Here is a 21,794-nt window from a genome sequence, read left to right as displayed (position 1 = left end):
ACCATATGGATGAAAAAATATGTAATCTTTAGACTAGACTCTAGAATTATACACACAAGCAAATAGGCAAATAAAGGCACAGTTGGACTGCTTAGTGTCATAAATATACATATATTATCCACAATATACAATACATATGCTCTGTCTGCCTTTGTTAGCAGAGGCAGCGTTATGTCTACTGCTAGTTTTTGTGCCTTTGGTCACATCTACAAGGTCGACTCCAGTCTAAAGAGTGCGTAATGCTGACCTCCTGTTACGAAATCTCCCTGATGAAAGCATATTTTTAACATGAACTGTTGTCTTTTTCTCTGCCTCTCGTAGATCGCCTTCTCGCAGCACAGTAACTTCATGGATCTGGTGCAGTTCTTTGTCACGTTCTTCAGGTGAGCCGCTCTCCTCTTCCACTCTTGTCAATTCACTTACTCCAAACCACAAATGTGTTGGTGTTAAACTGTCAGCAGTCCCATTCGACACTTCTGTGTGTGTGTGTGTGTGTGTGTGTGTGTGTGTGTGTGTGTGTGTGTGTGTGTGTATGAGGGGCATTTTATGCCAGCACACTATACTAAAACGCATGTACAGCGCCTATGCGATGACATCAAACGTCTAACGTGCGCGTGTAAATTCCATTCACTTTCAATGGACAGACAGGCGTCACGCAGGCGTCACGCAGACGCTGTACACGCGTTGTTGCACATACGCCTACGTGACGGCTGCGTGACGGGTGAACTACGCCTCAAATACGTGACATGAAGACCCGCGTGACTGTTAAGTACAATTCTACATAGGCGTACAGACACGCGTATTGCGAGTACACCAGATAACATGGGTGACGGGTGAAAAGTGCCACCAGCGAACGCAGTGGACGCCTGTGTGTGTGTGTGTGTGTAACGCCTGTATGCCTGTAACAGTTCAGCTGTTACACAGAGTCTCAGCTTCATATGGTATTGTTTATAAGAAAGCACAACTTATAGATGAAGAGAAAGACTATCTCGTACTTACCAGATAAACTTAACGTTTTTCCGGTCAAAACCGGAGGCTTAATTAGCCTGTTTTAGGAGTGAAAGTCAGCAAAATGCAGCTTAAACAAAATGTTTTACCTCATTAGTTAACTACGAATGTCTGTAAAACATAATGGGACTGTGCATAAGTGCCGAATTGGGTTAAACAGTGTAGATATAAGGTCCGATGGAATCATATTGTGAACGGACTGCTGTCCACATGGCTACTGAATATTCATTAGATAGGTCCGCATGGCTACTTAATATTCAGGGGTGACAGCGATTACGGCTTCTGCAGGCAGGTAAACCTACCTAATTACAGCTGGTGCGTAATGAACTGTGCGTCCGCGCGCGAAGCTGGGAACTGGCTGTGAGCGTTGCACTTTACTATTAGCCTACTATTTTTAAGTAGCTGAAATTATTTTAATTATCCCTTTCACCCTTGCTATCATTAAATATCAATTCGATATCATTCAAACCTAGAGAGAGAGAGAGAGAGAGAGAGAGAGAGAGAGAGAGAGAGAGAGAGAGAGAGAGAGAGATTTCGTTAACAAGAAAATAAAAACTGGCCTGAAAATAATAGAAATATCCTGACAGCTCTGTGGGGGCTTGGAGTTCATCTGTAAGTTGTGCTTTCTTATAAACAATACCATATGAAGCTGAGACTCTGTCTAACAGCTGAACTGTTACACAGAGTAACACACTGTTAACGTACACGCGTTACACACACACACAGGCGTCCACTACGTTCGCTCGTGGCACTTTTCACCCGTCACCCATGTCATCTGGTGTACTCGCAATACGCGTGTCTGTAAGCACGCCTATTAATCAGACTTTATGCTGGCACAGGCGACGCATTCTAGGTGTTTAAGTATAGTGTGCTGGCATAAAATACCCCTCATACTGTGTGTGTGTGTGTGTGTGTGTGTGTGTGTGTGTGTGTGTGTGTGTGTGTGTGTGTGTGTGTGTGTGTGTGTGTGTGTGTGTGTGTGTGTGTGTGTGTGTGTGTGTGTGTGTGTGTGTGTGTGTGTGTGTGTGTGTGTGTGTGTGTGTGTGTGTGTGTGATGCTGTGTGTGTGTGTGTGTGTGTGAGATGCTGTGTGTGTGTGTGATGCTGTGTGAACGAACCACAGTGATGGATCACCAAAGCTGCTCTGCTGTGCCTGTGCACCAGCCATTACTGTGAGGAAGCACTGCAGCTTACTGGTTTTACAGAAGCTGGTTAGCTGTTGGCACGCACGCACAGGCAAATGCACGCATGCAAACTCCCGTTTGTCTTGTTTCATTCACTCACATCGTACACACACAAGCACAGATGTTTACATAATGGCAGCGAAAAACAGAGGTCCACCAAAAATCAAACTGCTCTGAAATGTAAATGTGTGTTTCAGTATCCCTTTGAAATTTGTCCTACATTTAATTGAGCAGCACGTAATCTATGTTGAACACCAACCTACCTTTCAGTGCCAAAGCAGGAAGCAGTGTAGCATTTGTGTAGCATGTAGTGCTCTGAACTTATCTAGATATCATCCCGAGGTGCTATACATGTATGAGAACAGCTGGACTGGACATTAAACAGGTTTTAACCTGCCACGTCCCTGATACAATTTTGATATAATGTAATGTCTGATTGAGTGATTGATCTGTGAAGTTTATGACAATTCCAACATGCAACTGGTGCAGAACCGGAAGAATAGAAATATCACAGGGTAAAGAAAAAGGGTAATTTACACAAAGACGCAGTCAATAATGTTCAACTGGGGAGATGACCAGATTTGGGAACTTCTGTCAGTAAGAGCTGACTCTAAAATCGTCAGACGAATTCAAGGCTCAGCTGTTTATGTCCATATTACAAACTGGCTATGTGGCTGCCATTTTTGCGCAGCGGACTTTTTGTGTCGTGTCCTATTTTGTCCACGCTCAGCCCAGGTGCTACAGCAGGGGAAATTGCCATACATTGCAATTTATGTTAGCTAAATACTAAACTACATATTGCAAAAAGTTCAAAATCTAAAGAATATTGTAAAGTGATTATATTATTTGGTATTTGGGCCCCTGATGTTTCCCTCCCTACCAGGCCTCTTGCCTAAACCAATTACACAGTTTTTCAAGTTCATATGAGAAAATGCTTTAGGATGCATATGTCCAATTTAGGTTTGTAGCCCATCTCAGACTAACAGTGAATATTACTTTTCTATTATGTCCATATCCTTTTCTACTAAACTTTAAGCTGCCCGTTCTCTGGCTCCTGTGTACCAGCCCCGGAACAAAGAAAAAAGCATTATAAAGTTGTTGTGGTTAATGTGTTGGGTGGAAAAAACACACAAAAATTCTAACAGTGATGTCACGCTGTGCTGACACACCCAGGAGTACACTCTTACATCACTGAAGGAGGGTGAAGTTAGAGCAATAGCAAGACTTTCTGCTGCTGTCAAGTTGCCATGTAGGACCGTATCACATATACAATATATTTTGTACTTGTTCCACAGTGACTCAAACCCACGACTCCATATGATGACAAGGAAATGGAAATATTTCTTTGCACACATTCCCCTGTGACTCACTCTGACTTACAGTTGCTGGTATCCTCAACGTTTAGGTCCTGATGAGAGCATCATGGTGCTTTGTAAAAAAAGAAAGACAGTGGTTTTGCTGTTTGTGCTAAACACGTGTGCACGTGTTGAGCTGTGATGAATCCCTGAACCTCAGGAACTGCTGTAATGTGTTATCGATTTTAAAAATAAGAGGGACTAAAAATTGGTTACCAAGTGTGTTCCATGCATGCTTGACTGCACGTGTGTATATTTTTCTCCTGTGTATCCTGTAAGTGTGTTTGCGTGTGCCGGAGGAACCCAGAGGAGAAATGTAGGACGTTTTCGTGCTTGTGTCGTCTCCACAATGTCCTGAAAGAATTGCAGGCTGTTCCAAGTCATACTGCTTTTATTGATCCGGCAGCCATGAGCAGGCGGAGAGATGTGATGGGGCTGATTCGAAAGATTCTCCTTTATTGTTTTTTTGTGACCAATACAGTCATTTTCAATAACAGTATGTTTCAGCATCGACTAAAAAAAATCCCCCGCCACACTCTGGTTTACTTTGGATGGTATTCAGCTGTAGGACTACAAGTGCTGCTGTACACCTCATCCCCTTTGCATACAAATGCACACCCTGCAGTTACTCGCTCATGATGCTCGTATGTTTATACACATGCGTCAGCATTTGAATGTTGGCATGTCAGCATTCGAGGCATGCAACCTGCGCCTGCTTCGTGCAGCAAGCAGGCATTGCAACAATCCCTCCATCCCTCTCTCTCTCTCTCTGTCCTCTGTGTCACTTCATCTCTTTACCTTCTCCCTTTTTTATCACCTCCTTTCTGTTTTTTGTTTTCATCTCTCTGTCTGTTCTACACCTCCTTCTGTTCTCCTTTCCTCTCCTTCACCATCTCTGCCCCCTCTCCTTCGCTGTCCCTCATCATTTTTACATTCCGCCTCCTCCCTCCTCCCTCCTCCCTCCTCCCTCCTCCCTCCTCCCTCCTCACTTCTTCCTTATGCTCTCCTCTTTTGCTTCTCCTCTGTTTCTCTCCCATCCTCCCTGCCTCCCTCTTTCCCTCCCCCTCACACTCTGCTTTTATCTCTAGCTCTCCATCTCCCCCTTCTGTTTTGTTTTCCCCCCCTATTTCTCCCTCTGCCTCTTCTCCTCTATCCCTTGCTTCCCCCTCTCTGTCAATCTCCCTTGTTCCATCAGCTCTTCTTCCCTCCCCTGTCTGTTTTCTTTCCTTCCAGCCTCCCACTACTCCCTCTGACTTGCTCTTAATCCCACAGCTCAGTCTTTTTTCTTTTTTTTGATGTGTGTTGCCTGCCACTGATTTAGCACAGATGAGTAAAGACCTAAAGTTAGCGAGCTCGCAGCCTTGTCCCTGTTTGCTTCTGGTTCTTTGGGCGCCGCATTGTTTGTTTTGCGGGGGAGGAGAGGGATGCTAATTAACGCGGAAATTGTTTGCTCTTCTTCACTCCGACTTTCTCTGTCTTAATCTTCCTCTTTCTCGCTTTCGGTGCTTTCTCTCTCTCCGTGCCACGTTCCCTGTGGGGACAGATGAAGGTGGTGCCATCCCGTTATCTGCAGCACCAGCAGAGATACCCCCACAAGCTTCCTCCAGCCGCAAAACAGATGCATTAATCATCAGCGTTAACAACAATAAAATGCACTCACATATTTATGTCCAGCTGTCCAGCAGCAGCTTCTCTCCGTCGTTATGTTGAATCATGGCTTTTAAAAGTGGAACACTTTTATTCACCCCTGTTTAAAATCGAGCAAAACTCAGGGAAACTTTAAAAGTCCCAATATGACTTTTTTCGTAAACGTTCTACAAATTGAATGTTGTCTCTAGTCGTGCAGATTAAATGTTTTCTTCCAGGCCTGGAAAATCCCTTGAGAATGTAAATTTTCCAAAATATTTTTTTAGGAAATGCAATGAAAATATATTTTTTCCTTCACTCGAACTGTCATGTTTTAATTTAAAACTTGGCTGCTGCTAAAGCAAGCACCCTTTGAAGTAATAGTGACCTGAATGACAAATTTCTTGGCTACATAAGTCCAAACTGCTGGATGGAGGAAACTAAAAGACCTATCATAAAATGCAACTTTTCTAACATTGCACACTGGGACACATTTGTCATGGAAATATTACTTTGGTTATGGCTATTTTTGAAGTCGGACTTTTAAACATCATCTAGCCTACATTTCTCTCACCCAGCTAGTTCCGAGCTCTTTCAAAAGGGGGGAAGAAAAAAAAAGTTTGTTTATGTTTTTCTGAATAGTTCATCTTGTTTATGAAGCCAGTGTTCAGCAGCGGGTTCAGCAAAGGTGCATATGAAAGTGGGACTTAACCTACAGAGAGTTACATCTGCGGTTCTTGGAGAATTAATGGCACTCTAATATATAATTTAACAAAATATAAAAACTACTTTAATGTCCTATTCAGCCAAGTATTCATATTGCGGTGCAGCAGTGAGTTCTGCAGAGTTTACAGCAGTGTGGGCAAAACAAGAGACACATAATGTTTTGATGTAACTTTAATCCTGGAAGAAGAACAAGGTCAAGTCGCGCTGATAAAACTGTCAGGCTTTTGAGACAACACTCGACTTCTCTAACCTGCAGTGGGATCCAACTTCTTTGTTGTGCGACCTGCGTTTATTTTTATTTTTTGTTTTTGATGGATACATCAAAGTAACAGAAGAAAACAAGTGTTTGAACTGTTCCTCTAGAACACTGACCAAACATTGGCCCGCTGCCGTGTTTACTTCTTATAAAACTTGACTTAACCTCCTAATAGTCGGCTCAGCATCGAGGCCCGATGTCCCAGAAAATGTCTGCCTCCCCGGAGACCGTACCTCCCTGGCATATCTGTGCTGCTGACAGCTAATATTAAAACACTCTTGCCTTCTGATGGGCACTTACATCCAAGCAGAGTGCTTACATATATTTTTAGTACATGACTGGTCCCAGTGGGAAGTGAACCCCTGATGCTGGCGGAGTTCTGCACCCAAAAGTGTCACTCACCGAAGATACTTGAATCTGTTTCTCCAGACTTTTAAAGGAGCAGTGTGCAGGATTTAGGGTGATCTATTGCCTAGAGTTGAGTCGATCATTGCACAAAATCAGCTGAATCTCCATTTGTCCTAATGGATCCTGGGAAATTAAAAAGTAGCCTACATCAGCATCCTGTGCCGACAGCATCACATCTCTCAATTCAACTTGTATTTACCATACATACACTTTACCTGGGTGGACCACCGAGGTATATTTAAAACCATCTTTTTTGTTTTTAATTCTTTAATCCATCGGGGAGAAGGACGTGATCTGCAATCAATTATCTTCCCTCGCTCTATCGCACATGTTCAGTTCCACAGCCACCAGAGAGAGAGAGACGTCCTCTGGTAATAAAGTTTCAGGCTCCAAATCCAATTTCTTTTTAGGGTCTGAATGCTTTTCAATGGTTCAAAACCTCAACAAACCCATTAACATGTTCAGGGTTCGACAAAGTCTTGTCCAGTTTTAGCCATTATGTTTTTAAGGTTAGGCATAGGCTTGGATCTAAATATACTTCTTTAAAATGCTTGATTTTCAAAATAATCTGGTGCTTCATCCACACAGTTACTCTGGTAGACCAAACGTATTTTAATATCTTACATTAAATGAAACAACCCCATAGTTTGCCCAAATATTTGTAATTTTTAATCTTGGTCTCTCAGACCAGATGAGCTAAGCTAGCTAATAGCTAGATAAGTCCTCAGTTGGTCATGTACTGAGCATTAAATAATCATGATCAGAACATGCAATCAAAGTTAATATGAACAGCTGTTCAAATTAACAGTGTTAATATTCACTGGTTGCTGTATATTTAGATGTAATGCTAGAGGCTTAATGAGGCTGGAAATATATGGATTAGGTACTTGGAGAGTGCCAGAAAAATGCTGAAATTTGTGTCTTAAAGTGTTGAATGAACAACCTGGGTTGTGGCAGGCATGAGACTTTCTGGACTGCACCAAAGTTCAATAACTGCTTTCACAGAATGAAATGTAAACCTTAGTTGTTGAAAGAATTTCCAATCAACTCCACTTTGAGAATGCGTGAGTGTAAAACACTGACTGTAGTATTCTAGATTTTTATCGTGAACGATGCCCATTAAAATACAAAAGTCAACAAATAATTGGCCCTCCTACCAAGTATTTTCTGCACATTTTATACCTTTGTGTACTAGAAGTTCATTGCTGCCCAGGAAGTATAACTGTATGACGACCTATTAGTGAGCCACACAGCTGCAGTGGTTGACTTCTTAACAATAAACATTAATGACTATAGATCTACACAGATGAGACTCATGTGAATCAGCACCAGGCAGCATCAGCACTTGAAGAATGTCATCGTCTTAGAGATGAATTATTAAAAAATAAAAAAAATGCATTTAAATTCCTAATTCACCCCACTTTGCAGCATGTTATCACGGTTGTGTATTTAAAATGATTAGAGATTTATATTGCTTTGCCGGCTGTTTGAGCAGGGGCAATTTGATAGGGGGGGAGGCATTAAAAGAAGGGGCACCAGCAGGCCTCCCGCCCTGGGCCAACACTGGGTGGGTGAGTGGGTGACTGCAATTGGATAAAAAGAATGAATCACCCTGCTGCCATCAAGGAGACTGAAACCCTCTGAGAGACAAATGTACACAAGAGTTCTCCGTCTGCATCCGAGGCTTCAGTCTTTGCAGTTGTAGTTCTCAGCTTATGTTCGATTGCGATTCAAAATCTACCCCACAATGAATTCCTAATCACTGTTAGACTCTAAGTACCAGCATCACCACTCAGCCGCCATCAGCATGCAGCAGCAGGAAGCAGCCAGCAGTGTTATTCCACTCACTGACCTTGTTCTCAACCATTTACCTCGTTATAGCGGAGAGGTGATTAGTGTCGTCACTCCCAGGTCTCTTGAGTCAGCATGCTGGCTGTGTACATCGCTCCCCTCCTCTCTCCACCTCCCACTGTCAACTCAGCTTCCGCTCCCCCTCCCATCCCTCTAGAAAGGCCTTTAGCCGCTTGTTTGTTTCTGCTACAGGTACTCAAATGATACTATTAGAACAGTACTGTTAGGCTTGTCACAATAACACATTTGTTAGGACGATATATTTTCCCAGAAACTATCGATACGATAAACGATAGTAGTGTTGTTTCGATGTTGTTTTAGTTTTATAATGCTATTGGAGCATAATAACTACATCCTTTTCCACAGCAATGCATTTTTAAATCTCGAGAATATTAAACATTGGAATTGAAATGTAGAAAAGAATTATAACATCCTAGATAAACTACAACCAAAACTAATAAAATAGGCTTTCAGGCTCTGTTAACAAAACATCGCAATGAGATGATCATTATGTATTACTGGTATATTATTTTATTATTGAAATAACATAAACAGCAGGAATGGCTGCTTGGGGAATATAGTTTTTATTACCAGCAATTCGTACTGCCTGTTAACACAAAAGCACAAAAAGTCACGCATGTAAACGACAATATATTGAATCCAGAGAAAAACTATCGTGTCCATTTTTCTTTATCGAACAATAAGTCGATATAATAATAATTATCGTGACAGGCCAAGTACTGTTTACTAAACTGAGCCTGAAATGATGATGATTCTTGGAAAATAAAGCATAAAAGTTACATAAAGAGCATCTTTTCTTGAAAGCGGCACTGGTTCTCTGGTGTTAAATGAAGAGAAGGACAGTTCAATAGTTACATTATTTATTCATGGTTGGATGTTTTGGGCTTTCCTTGGCAATGGTTGCAACTTTTGCATCTGATTGGAGAGCCTTAGTTCTCTTGATTTAGCTTCTTTCGAGGATTCAGTACCACCGGATAACATTTCTAAGCAAGTGGATTGCATTATCATTTGAGAAAGGAAGAAAAGATTGGTCTCGCTTTCTAAAATATGGGTCCACACACACAGATTGTTGGACTCTGTGTGTTGGTCCCAGATTCTGAGAGTAACGTAGTGGCCACTCATGCATATTTTGGCAGCGTGAAGTGGCCTGCAAACAGAACATAAATAATTCTGTTGTTGTGATCATCATCTCACTATTCAGCCTCTTAAACACATCTGCAGGTTTAGACACAGGAACTCTCTCCGGTGCACACGCTCAATCTTTTGTGAACACCTAAACACAGAAACACTCTTTATTCAAACATAGTAGGCAGCTGGCCACTCAGTGGTGCTGTGTGTCCTCCGAGCTGTATGATTACCCTTCACACACACACACACACACACACACACACACACACACAGACTTGGTCTTCCGTTCCCCTACTGTGTCTTTAAAGCTTCGGAGTGCATGAGTGCACGTGTCGGCTCAATACAATCAATTCTAAATGTCAATTTAAATTGCAACCAGTTAACTAATGACCGATCATTCCCAATTATTTCCCCATGGTATTTGTTCTCAGCGGCTTCACTATCGAGCAAATCGCCTTTTCTGTCTTCAAATTTCAAAAGCGATCCATCACTATGATTTGTTGAAAAGAAAGTGACATTGACCCCAGCCGTGATATGCGCCCCGGAGCACAAGAGCTCGCTGTTTCCTCTCTCACACATTTGTGTTTGTACACAAACGTCAGGACGCATCAGCGTCACCAGCAGCGCTGACAGGGCGAGTGATTGGTGATTGACAGCAGGACAGAGTGTGGAGGACTCTGCGGCACAAAAACATAAAGCATCGATGTGGTTTCATCCCACTGTCAGGCAAATGTTTTTCAAACTTTTGAAATGCTTTAGGTGTATAAACAGACTTCAAAAATATGTTAAAAAGATCATTAAAGTTGAATAATCATTATTCCTAATAGGAATTATTTCTTGGTCACATTTCATAATTTGAACCCTAAACTGGAACAAAGAAATATTTTTTTGTGTCTATATTGAATGTCATTCTCTGTAGTAACAACTGAAAAAAATGAATGATTCAAGCTCAGATAATAATTTAAAGGTACACTATGCAGGATTTTCAACAAAAAGATAAATAGTGGAAAGTGGGCCCCCTCACAGGCTCCAAACAGTTTGAAGGGAGGCCCGTTGAATGGAACTGAAGTATTACATGTATTATTACAATATTTCAAATTTGCATAATTATGTTAAAAGAAGAACAGAGGTACAGAAATTGCAGAGACGAAACGCCAAAAACTCTAAAACAGGAGTGAATCTGGAGTTTGATTTTACTTTCATTGAGACGGGGAGGAGGAACCAAGTTTGAATGTTGTGTTTGCAAACCATTAGAAACAATCCCTGCATGGCTTCCTGCTGCCTTTAAAGCCTCTATGTGCAGGATTTGGATTTGGAGTTCGACAGCCCCAGTGGTGGTATAAAATCACATGCTATCAAAGCAACAGACAGACTTTTCTCCGGGATATCCTCTTTGTTCTACAAACAAAATTGTAGCTCGACAGAGTGACTTGAAAGATTTTATAAACACAAAAACAAGACATGTCTGCACATAATTGTTTTTTTTTTCTTTTTTCTTTATCAAGCTGTGTTAAAGAGTTTGTGGTTTCATCTTCTCCTGTGTGAGATTTTGTGGCTTTTCTCAGTTTGTGGGATTTGGACTTTTGGTTTGACAAAACATAAAACCTGAGGCTCTGGGGAATTGTTTTCTTTGCAAACTCTCACCTTGTGTTTTTTGAGAGTTTAAACATGAAAACATGGAGTTTGCGAGCTGCATCTCTTCTCTTTCTTTCTTTACTACCATTCTCGTTCTCTCTCGCTCTTTCTCTCTCTCCTATCGGAAAACAAAATAAATATTTGCATGCACCCCCTGCTGCATTCTCACGTGTGCATGCACACAGTTTGCACTTGCACAGCGTAGTGTTTTTTCCCTTGGCTTGCTTCATGTTGTGTTGACTGACAGAAGACGCACTCTCTCTCTCTCTCCATCCCTTTATGCCTCTCTCCCTTCCTTTCCACCCTGAGACACCTGAGAAAGAGAGAGAGATAGAGACAGTCAAACTCTGTCTGTCTGTCCTAAGGGGCCTCCCCGGGCACTCAGCAGGGGCTGCCGCAGGTGCTGTGCCAGATCCTCTCCCTCTCTCTCTCCTCCTCTTCCAAGCTTTCTTGTCCTCTGTCTTTTTCTCCCTGTGAAGCTCCTCTTACTCTCTCCATCTTTATCTGAACCTCTGCTGCTGCATCACTGCCTGTCCGTTTACCTCCCTGCCTCGGTGTGTCTTATTTTTCTTCTCTTTGCTGCCTCTTTCCACCTTCTGTCTTTCTTATTCCTTCCACATTTCCATCCCTTCTCTTCATCTTCCTCCCCTGTCTGCTTTCTTTCTTGTTTCCTCTTTTTCTTCTCTTTTCTTCTTCTCTCTCTCTCTCTCTCTCTCTCTCTCTCTCTCTCTCTCTCTCTCTCTCTCTCTCTCTCTCTCTCTCTCTCTCTCTCTCTCTCTCTCTACGGCCTCCTCCGTACTACTTGCTCCATCTGTCTTTTCATCCTTCACTCCCCTCTCTTGCATTCTTTAACACTCTCTCTTTGTATCTGACCTTATTGTTAGGTCATCAGCGAGGAGTCGGAGAGAGATAGAGATTGAGCAGATAGAGAGAGTACAAGAAGCTCCTCGTGGCTAAACCTTTCCCGATAGGTCCACTCGGAGCTGAAAGCCGCTCTGCGTCCGATTAATAATAAATGAGTCAGATCAGTCAGTTTGACACAGCGCCTCCTCCTCCTCCTCTTCCTCACCTGTAATGAGTAGGGAGGAGAGCAAAGGGAACGTGAACTGGGCCGGTACGCCCTCCTGGGGAGTCCCAAGAGGCTTTCTCTCCATCCCATCAGCCTCGTGTCCACACCCCCCTCCCCGACTCATATTTGCGTCTTATGGGCTTCGCTCTTGCTGTGGAAATGACTTTCGACAGGTTCCCTCGTCTGTTTTTTTTTTGCAAACGTTTGCTTTTGTTTGAAGAGAAGCATCGTCTTTGGAGTCCTTGTGCTCCGGGCCCCGTTGCAGGATTGTGGGAAATATAATATGACTTGTGGAAAAGCCCCTTATTTTTTCAGTTCATTGTTTTTGGTTTGATCTCTTTACCTGTTCAGAATGAAAGGTGCTGAGGCCCAGCTTTTAGAAGGAATCTGCTTCTTTATTTACCAATCAATTTCTAAATCCTCATATTCCCTCAGCTGCTTCGGTGCCTTTCTCGCTGCAGCTTTTTGTTTTTATCCCTGAGTTTTTGTCACCATTGCTTCTTCTTTCCCTAGATTAGATCTCAGACAGGCAGTATACTCCCAACAAGTATTGTGAGTATTGAATAACTTCCTACAGGTAAATATCAGCACACTCATTGCAGCCATACATGTAGAGTATAAAGTATAAGCGCAAAATTCTGTGTTCTTCCGTACATTTTCAAACCGGTCGTTTTTGTAGCTTGAGTGTGTAAATGAGTGGAGCCCAACAGATCAGTTGACTGATGTTATCGGCCAATATAGAATTTTTTTTATTTATTTTTTTACAATATATAGTACAGGAAATGTTGCTGGAAGGATTTAGAAATGTTGTTCACTCTTCATTTTTATTATTTTTTTATTTTTAAAATAGTCAGCAACTGACTGAAACTGAACAATAATTATGGAAATTTAGCTATTTATTTAATTCCAATTTATTCTTTATTTTCTCATTTCTCAGTATCATTTCTAGAATTGGCTGACAATGTAATGCATTGTTTTTATAATTTATAGTAATATATAACAATTTTAAATCAAGTTTTATGTTTGAAAAAGTAGCTCTCTGTGTACCTTTTTTTACAGAGTGGAGGAAAATCGGTGCAAATTCCACATAAAATCGAATTTCATTCCAGCTCAAAAAATTGACTATATCGGCCACCATATCAGTAATTGATGAATTTTCCCCCTCTAAAATCAATATCTGCATCTGTCATACTCAAGTCTTTCCATATTAGTATATTAAACAATGCCTATTAAGTCTATCGCCACCGGGGAAGGCTCTTTTTATCTCTCAGTATGCCTGAATTTTGTGGCGATTTTCCCGCCCTGCATCAGCATAAGTGATGGAGAGACCAAAGCCACAGAGCAGTTAAGAAAAGTTCCTGGAGTGGTTGCTACTGATAAAAAAAGAAACTCCGCATTAAGAGAAAGAATTTAAAGTCCCTTATGTTCGAAGTATGTACGAAGAAGCGCTTCGTGGTATTACTCTCACTGCCAGAAGGGGGAGACAAAAGTTCTGCACTGCAGGTTCAATAAGCTGCAGTCTGTTGTCTTTACAAGATTTCAGAGGTGAAACCATCACAGGTGTAATTATCTGTAACTAAGTATCATTCAAGAATTGGCATTGGGAGCATTAAGCGAGGCTGCAGCAGCATGCTTCTGTTCTGCTTCCTTATTACCTGTAAGAACATGCCCTATTGGATTTAGGCTTTTTGTCTCCCCAACCAAAAATAAAGAGCATCTAGTCACTTCTCCCAGCTCCCATTGTGCTACGAGTGTGTAAAGAAACCATACAAAGCTGCAGAGATTATACAGTAATTTGTATTCTACAACATATTCAGCCCAACTGCTGTTTCCAGGTGGGTTTGACTGCCTGGAAGTGTCCCACCACCCAAAGTGCTGCAGGGTTTAGTGGAGACAAGTGCAGGGCAGATAGGACCTGTGAGCTGGTCAGCGTGTGGCTCAGCAGACAAACTTATCAGCTATAGTGAAAATGCAATGGTGTCTGCCTGGTGTGCAGGTTTAATTTCCCACCCTGGAGTAAAAGCCAGCGGCAGGCAGGCTGCTGGATTAGTATTCAGCTGGCTGTAGACAACAGAGCGGGTCTGTTGGTGTTTGCCCTGTGGCTGTTGTCTCGCTGTCAGGTTAGCCAGTGACACGTCAGAGCTCACCTCTCTGGCCTCAGTAGCTCATGGATATAATACACTCTGTTTCCACACTCCAGTCAGCCACAGAAACGGACAGTTTCCATCATTCTTTAAACTGATCTAGTCATTTAAGGTTTGCCTGATACACAAGTAATTCTTGCCAGGGTTTTTTTGCCTCATTTACCCCATTATCATTTGGACCTTTCCATTGGAACAGTTTAATAAACTGGGTTAAAAACCCCAGCTAGGAACAAAACTCACAGAAACATACAAATTAAAAATGTTTCCTATTCCAGCGATTGTATCACTCAACCTCATATGAATAAAAAATTGTATATTGCACAAAAACATCTATAATACATCACTAAACTAATAAACATATTGTACTTCCTCATCAAATTTTTCTGAGTTCTCCATCGCCACGACAGATTTCTGTTAGATTTCAGAGAGGCCAGCTTTTTGATCAGTGTCAATTAAAAATATGACATTAAACCCAAAACTTGTTTCTTATTTATGTTTTATCAATAGGTGGCATTATTTAGCCATGAATTTTTTAGAGACTGCTTTTTGAGCCAGAACGGCATCACTAACTCCAAACTATTACTGTACAACATTTTCCAGGATAGTAATAATATTGAGCCTTGAATGTTTACAGTGCTGTTTTATATTCATCGATACTTTAAAGTCTTGTTTCTTTGTGAATTCAGTGAGGAACAATCTGTTTCAAGTGCTTTAGTTCAAGCTGAATTGGTTAGCTGAAGTGATTTATTTCAGTTCTTCTGATTCAGCCAGAGAACAAGCTTCAGTCTTAAACTTTTTGAAGGATTTTATCTCAAAACCACAACTGCCATGATGTCACTAAACTACCTATCATCTTATGTTTTTTCATATTTACACCATTATTAACCAATGTCTGCTCTGACATAAACGCTACATGTCGCAGCAGTGCTCCCTCACTGGGAGAAAAAAAAAAATGTGTTGGGTAATAGCCCAAAAGCTCCAAAGACTACGACAGATCAAATATATAACTTTTTATGTAGTCAAACCCTTGTGTTTTCTTAGCTCCTCTGTCTCTGGCTCGCTCAGTCACTCAATCTTTCCCATGCTGGCTGTTAGATACTTAAGACAAGGCAGAGGCAGATTTATTTATAAAGCACATTTCATACCCAAAGGCAACCAAAAGTGCTTTAAAGATTACACACGCACAACTTGCAAATGATAAAAACAATAAAACCAAGCAAGCAAAAACACATAGAATGAGAACAATAAAATCAAGCAAGCAAAAAATGCACATCTACCCGCTTTCTGTGGAAGTTTAATCACATTAAACATGATTGTGCTTTCAGTCTTAACCAAGAAAAATATACTGTATTGTTTAAGAAAAATGAGAGAAACATTGCCATATTTGTGTTTGTTTTTTCAAGTGTTTGTTTGATAAATATACACACTCTAACCAGGAGTAAGAAAGTGAAATTGATAACTTTCTGCCGTGACGAGGAATATGAGTTAGACTGAAAAAAAATGAAGTCAGAAGAATTTTGTTTTGCATCTATCCCTGTTTTCTCCAGTTACCCTTTAAACCAGTGATTTATGAAGCACAACCTTCTATCTGTATATTCTCTTTTACCTCCATAAACCTGGCATGAATTCATTACTCTGCTGACAACTTAATCAAACATTCTTTTTCCAGTGTTTCTTTAAGAGTAGAGGGGGCAAACCTGAGTTTAATCTCATCATTGATGGTGCAAATTAACTGGCTTCAAAGAAAGAAAGAAATGCCTGTTGGCCAATGTAATTTTAGTATCAAATGATCATCATTATCTGATTTTAGCGTCATTTTTTTAAGACTTATGTTCCTTAATTAACTGAATGAGTAGAACATACTTTCTGCTTATTAGTTGCTGATGAGAATGGGATCTTTTATTTAACATTTTTGTCCACTGGGAGTCACCTTAAAGCACTAAATACATAAATAAATAAAGCAAATCCACATATTTCTTGTATCATGTCCCACATAAAGCCCAAGGATGTGTTTGAAATTACATTCTTGCACACTGCAGAGGGAGTAACAGTCTTTGGCAGCAGTCTGGCAATAAAATGAGCAAAAAGAAGACCACCAGCCAACGTAAACATTGCAGGTTTCAAAACAATCAATAAAAAGCTTTCTAAAAGTTCCACGAGGTAAGAAATGCAGTCAGCATGTGTGTTAGGCCTTGAGGATAAACGCAATATGATGTGGTGGAAAAACCTCAAATGCAAACAAACAGGGACAACTCCACATGATACATAAAATGAAAAAAAAACCTGGGTAACCTCCATAGAGCAGGTAGAAAGGCCTGTTTACACAGGATATGAGGAAAAATGCTTTCTGTGAGAAGAGAAATGAAGACGCTTGTCTCAAATTAGGAGTTGTGTGTTACTTGTTTCTTGTCAGACTGACACATTTCCTTCCATAACTCCACTTGCATCGACATCTATTTTTCAGTGGCAATGCAGAGTTTGGTGCTCTGCAGTGACTGTAAGCACAGCCAGAACTTAGTGATGCATTATAAATCAGTTGCACAAGACTTTAAATAGTTGTTACTGAAAATCAAATCACATCAGTTAAAGTTAAAGTTGAAGGTGCCGTTTGCATAGTTTCACTTGTGCCATCTAAGAATTGAATTGCTGCAGCTTACAATCACTACTGTACAAAGATGTTGGCTTCTTCTATTTTTTATCCTGTTAAAGGTTTTGTTTTTTTGTTTTTTAGGAGTTTTCCATATCCAATATAATGGTCAAAGTGCTTCAAGGGAATTGTATGATTTTTTTTTTTTATATTAATACATTTTTGCACACCAGAATGACCGATTTCTTTATTTGCAGTGTTTTAGTCCTCAGTTCTTTATCGGGTAAAATTCAACTCTGATTCAATTGAATTTGAATAAAATGCCAAAAAAACATTGCAGGAGCTTAGAAGTACCCCCATTGTACACATTGTACAAGACACTGAATGTAAAAGCATCCTTAAAGGAACTTTGTTGTTTGCTCTTCATGGGAGTAAAGTGAGTTGCTTTAATGTAATGTTAAACCAATCCTTTAGATCTGTATTACTTTCGCATTTCATGACAAATTTATAGCTATGTAAGCTGAAGGGGAATTGAACAGATATTGTACTTGAAAGTAGAAAGTGGATTATTTTGTATTTTTATTCATTATTTTCTCCTTCGGCTGCATTTGTGGTTAAAATGCCTGACTTAAACACACAATCAGAGCGAGCACTCTTGGTCTACTTTCTAACTAGCTCAGGCTAAATAAAGTAGCATCACATACCAAAATGTGCTCAATTACAGGGTGGATTTTAATGGAGACGGAGTGTTTGGTGTTGTTGCCCTCCAGGCTGCATGAAGCACCATTAATCCCAACAGTGAACTAAGAACCAGAAGGGCAAGAGATTGGAAAATATGGTTTTCTTGGCTCTTGACTGAGTTACCACATTTAAATGAAATCCTAGTGAAGCAGCTTCTGTTGCTTCTGCAGCATATTTGTTGCACCTGTAAGCTGCAGTAAATAGTTCCATATTTATCTTCTGACTGCAGCTTCTCAACCAGCTTGAGAGGGTTCAGTTCATGACAGCGCGGACTGTTTGATGCTTCAGTCACTCCGTCTGTTTAAATAATAATTCTTCTTTTAACCATTTCAGCTTTCACTCGAAAGCTCTGAAAAAATCATTGACTTAATGTGACAATGGAGCTTCAAACAAGGAGGTGAAGTGTGATGTTGTGCGTGGTGCAGGTGAGGCAGCATCTGCCGGTGGAGGCAGATTTTTTATTCCCTGTGAGAGTGGGAGCTCTAGGTGTGATGGAGTGGTTGGGTGGGGGGAGGTGAGAGCTGAAGCCTGACTAACTTGGCCAGCTTCCCTTGTGGAGGTTGAGATCAAATGAAGCGCACTGTTCTGTCTGTTTCCATCTGTGTCTTCTTCTCTTTGTGTCCGTCTCTGTTGTTACTTTCTCTATGTTTCTCTTTCACTCTCTGTCTTTTGCTCTCCTTCTATGGAGGTATATTGATGACAAAAGACTTCAAACAGATTTTAGTTTTTTGCACGAAGGAGGACAGCATCTTGAGATTCTTTTAAATTACATGATCAAACCAACTTGCACACACGCTGAATCACCTGAGCGCAAGCTCTACTTTAAAAAAAAAAAAAAAGCTGGGACAATGGTGTACAGTGGTTGAAAAAGTATTCAACTCCTTACTTAAGTAAAAGTACTAATACCACACTGTGAAATTACTCCACTTCAAGTAAAAGTCCAGCATTCATACCTAACTTAAGTAACAAAAGTATCAGCATCAAAATGTACTTAAAGTATCAAAGTAAGTATCAAGTAAAAGTACTCATTATGCAGAATGAACCCACTCAAATCGTTACATATATTCCAAATATATTATTAGATTATTTTTATTGATGCATTTATGTAAGCGGCATTTTAATTTAATCAAGATAGGGATGATTTTAACTACTACTGTTATGCTATTAGAAAAAAAAAAACATTTTATCACTTTAAAATGATCATGATCTTTTTGTCAAAAGTAACTAAAGCTGTCAGCTAAAGGTAGTGGAGTAAAAAGTACAATTTTACCTTAAAATGTAGTGAAGTAGAAGTTTAAAGTTGCATAAAATGGAGATAATCAAGTAAAGTCCAAGAACCTCAAATTTGACTTCAGTACAGTACTTGACTAAATGTACTTAGTGACATTCCACCACTGGTGGTGTATTTACTCACCAAATGGAGATAGAGAGTCATATTTATTTATTTTAATTTTTTTTGCCTTTCAAAAGAACCCCAAAGTATGCTTAAAATCAAAATTCATCCACATGAAATGATCCAAATCACATTAAATGTGTTGGCAAATAGTCTTGTTATCAAGCTGAGTGAAATGAATCTTAAAGTACATACGAGCTAATCGTACTGGCTGTGTTGGCTTTGTGTTGAATTCTATTTGTAGTGTGATTTTTCTAAACCACATGTTGGTTTTTTATTCTTCTTTTTCCAATTTGATGAATCATTTTAACAGAGAAAATGACTAGCACCATCATGAGAAAACCACTTATGAATGAAGCCCATTAGTAATTGATACTTGCACAGAATGCTGTCCTCAGCAATCCAATGAGCCTGCTATGGGCTGGTTGGGTTTAATGTGATCTTATCTGACTCCATGTGGGACTAAAAGTGTGGCTGCAAAATGTGTCACACCAAAATATAATAATAATAATTTTATGGGCTGGGGCTATATCCATTTTCAGAAAAGGTGTCAGACTGATATAAATAAGCTTGGCGACAGTAAAGGAATCAGTTGGGTCTTCAGAATTTGGTTAAACGTTAATCTAGAGTGCAGGTCCACATGCCTATAATAGTTGTGTTTCCATCAATTAATTTCCATGTGCATTTTAAAGATTTGCATCAGAAAAAAAGATGGAAACACCAAAATTTGATAAAACTTAATAAAGTGAAATAAAATACACATAGAAGTCTTTACACTTGCTTAAGGTAGTTTTTGTCTTTTTCGTCAAATACATAATGTGATAAATGGGTGATGGAAACACTTTTTCCAAATAAGTTCTGACATAGCGAACATTTAGCTCACATGACTGATCAGCTGTTTCCAAGGTGACATGAAAGAACAATTATAAGTTGCCCAATTGAATCCAATTCCTGAAGACTCTCCATTTCCTCTCGTTGGTGACCATAGTTGTCTGATTAGTAACCTCTTTTTGTTGTTTTCTCTCTCACGCGCAATTTCTTCTTCTGCAATTTTTTTAGGGATAAGCCTACAGCAACACATTACACTGCCATCTTCTGACCAAAGTAGGTTAACGCAGCTTTGTTTATTTTCTCTAAACCAGTTGATGGAAATATCCCCTAATCTGCATTTTCTTTAATGCAACATTTAAAATTTTCACTTCAAAATTAGATTCGGCTAGTGGTTAAAATTTTGGGATGACATTTGTTGACCACATGTTGCACAAATGATCTTACAGAGCAGCACTATATTAAAAAGCTTTGACTTTACTTTCAGACATGACCCTGGCGTCTAGACGTGAGTGTGTCTGGTTGCACCTGACAAGTCAAAACTGTTTGGCAAGCGATCTCTTACGATATCAATAATCGGAAGCAAAAACAGCTGGAGAAAGTTGAAACAAGCATGAGTACTTTTGCACACTCAAATCTCATTCTGCTCTATAAATCAGTGGCTGTTAAATGTTGACTTGCAGACTTGAGTAGCACTCACAATGTGCTTTGTGCCTCCTCATTTTACTACCATATCCGTCTTCTATCTGCTTCTTTCTTTGTCCATTGTTCTGACTTTAGCGCACACTTCCTAATCTCTTATCGGTCTTTCACCATTACTGTCCATTTCCCTCGGCCCCTGTGTCGTTACCCCTCTCCTCCTCCTCCTTCCATCCTTTGTCTCTCTCTCTCTCTCTCTGTCCTTTTCCCTCCCACCCCGCTGGGCAGGGAGGCCTTTGATGCGGGCCTGATATCTATTCACGCAAGTCATTCATCAGCACCGTGTCGCTCTTTAAGCAGCGAGCAGGAAGCCAGATCAATAAGATGGCTGAACGGATGGATCTCTTAAGAGTCCTCCTCAGCCTGGAGAGATAAGGGGATTTTTTTTCTTTTGGAATAGATGGCACTTTAAAGAGTCACACAGGGTGGGCGGGGTGGGGGGCGGCAGCGATGAATAAAGATCTGAACGCATCACAGCCAGTATTAAAATGGGGAAAGGCATTTAGATTGAAAAGGTGGTAAAACTTTGGAGAAATATCTGCGACAGGTCTCGCTGGAAGGCCCATACGTCTGGACAAGTTATGCTTCAATTAAATCAGAAGAAGAAAGGGGAGTAGAACTTAAAGCATGACTTAATTCTCCACTTTTATTGGTTTCTTGTGTGCATGTAAACCCCCATATCTGCAGCATTGAGCTTAATGTCCATCCAGCAAGCAACAGATGTTTTTATACAGCGATATATATATATATTAGTGGGGGTTTTTTTCAGAAGTCACGCTTCAAATAGAACCCAATTAAACTAATTTAGATTGTTAACCTTTTTCTTCTGTCTCGTTCAGTCGCTGAATGCATGGCGCTGTGAATAATGTAAACACAGGGTGTAGAATGAATGCTAAATCAGATCATAAACATAATTGCTGTTGTGATTTATCTCACATCAGCTGCATTGACAGTGATCACAGACTGTAAACAGCAACACTGCTGAGCTTTTATGAGGATATTGATTCATTTTCTTGTTCAATTAGTGTTTTATTAATGTAGAATGTAGCTCATTAGCTCGTAAAGCCCCCAAATAAACACATTCATAGCTCAGTTTAAACATATTTACTTTCTCTCAATGTGACGTTTTAATTCAG

General features: G+C 40.2%; 1 protein-coding gene across 2 annotated transcripts in view; it reads left to right on the top strand.

The window, feature by feature from the left end:
* The window catches only part of atrn (attractin), a 166,074-nt gene that overhangs the window by 87,150 nt on the left and 57,130 nt on the right, over positions 1 to 21,794 (top strand). For both annotated transcript variants that reach the window (XM_059353996.1, XM_059353997.1), the window contains exon 25: positions 322 to 383. In XM_059353996.1, coding sequence (XP_059209979.1) covers positions 322 to 383 — 62 coding nt within the window. The remainder of the gene's footprint in view (positions 1 to 321; positions 384 to 21,794) is intronic.

The sequence above is a fragment of the Centropristis striata genome, chromosome 16, assembly GCF_030273125.1.
Source record: "Centropristis striata isolate RG_2023a ecotype Rhode Island chromosome 16, C.striata_1.0, whole genome shotgun sequence".
Lineage (NCBI taxonomy): Eukaryota > Metazoa > Chordata > Actinopteri > Perciformes > Serranidae > Centropristis > Centropristis striata.
The sequence above is the reverse complement of the archived record's forward strand: the minus strand, read 5'-3'. Positions and strand labels throughout refer to the sequence as shown.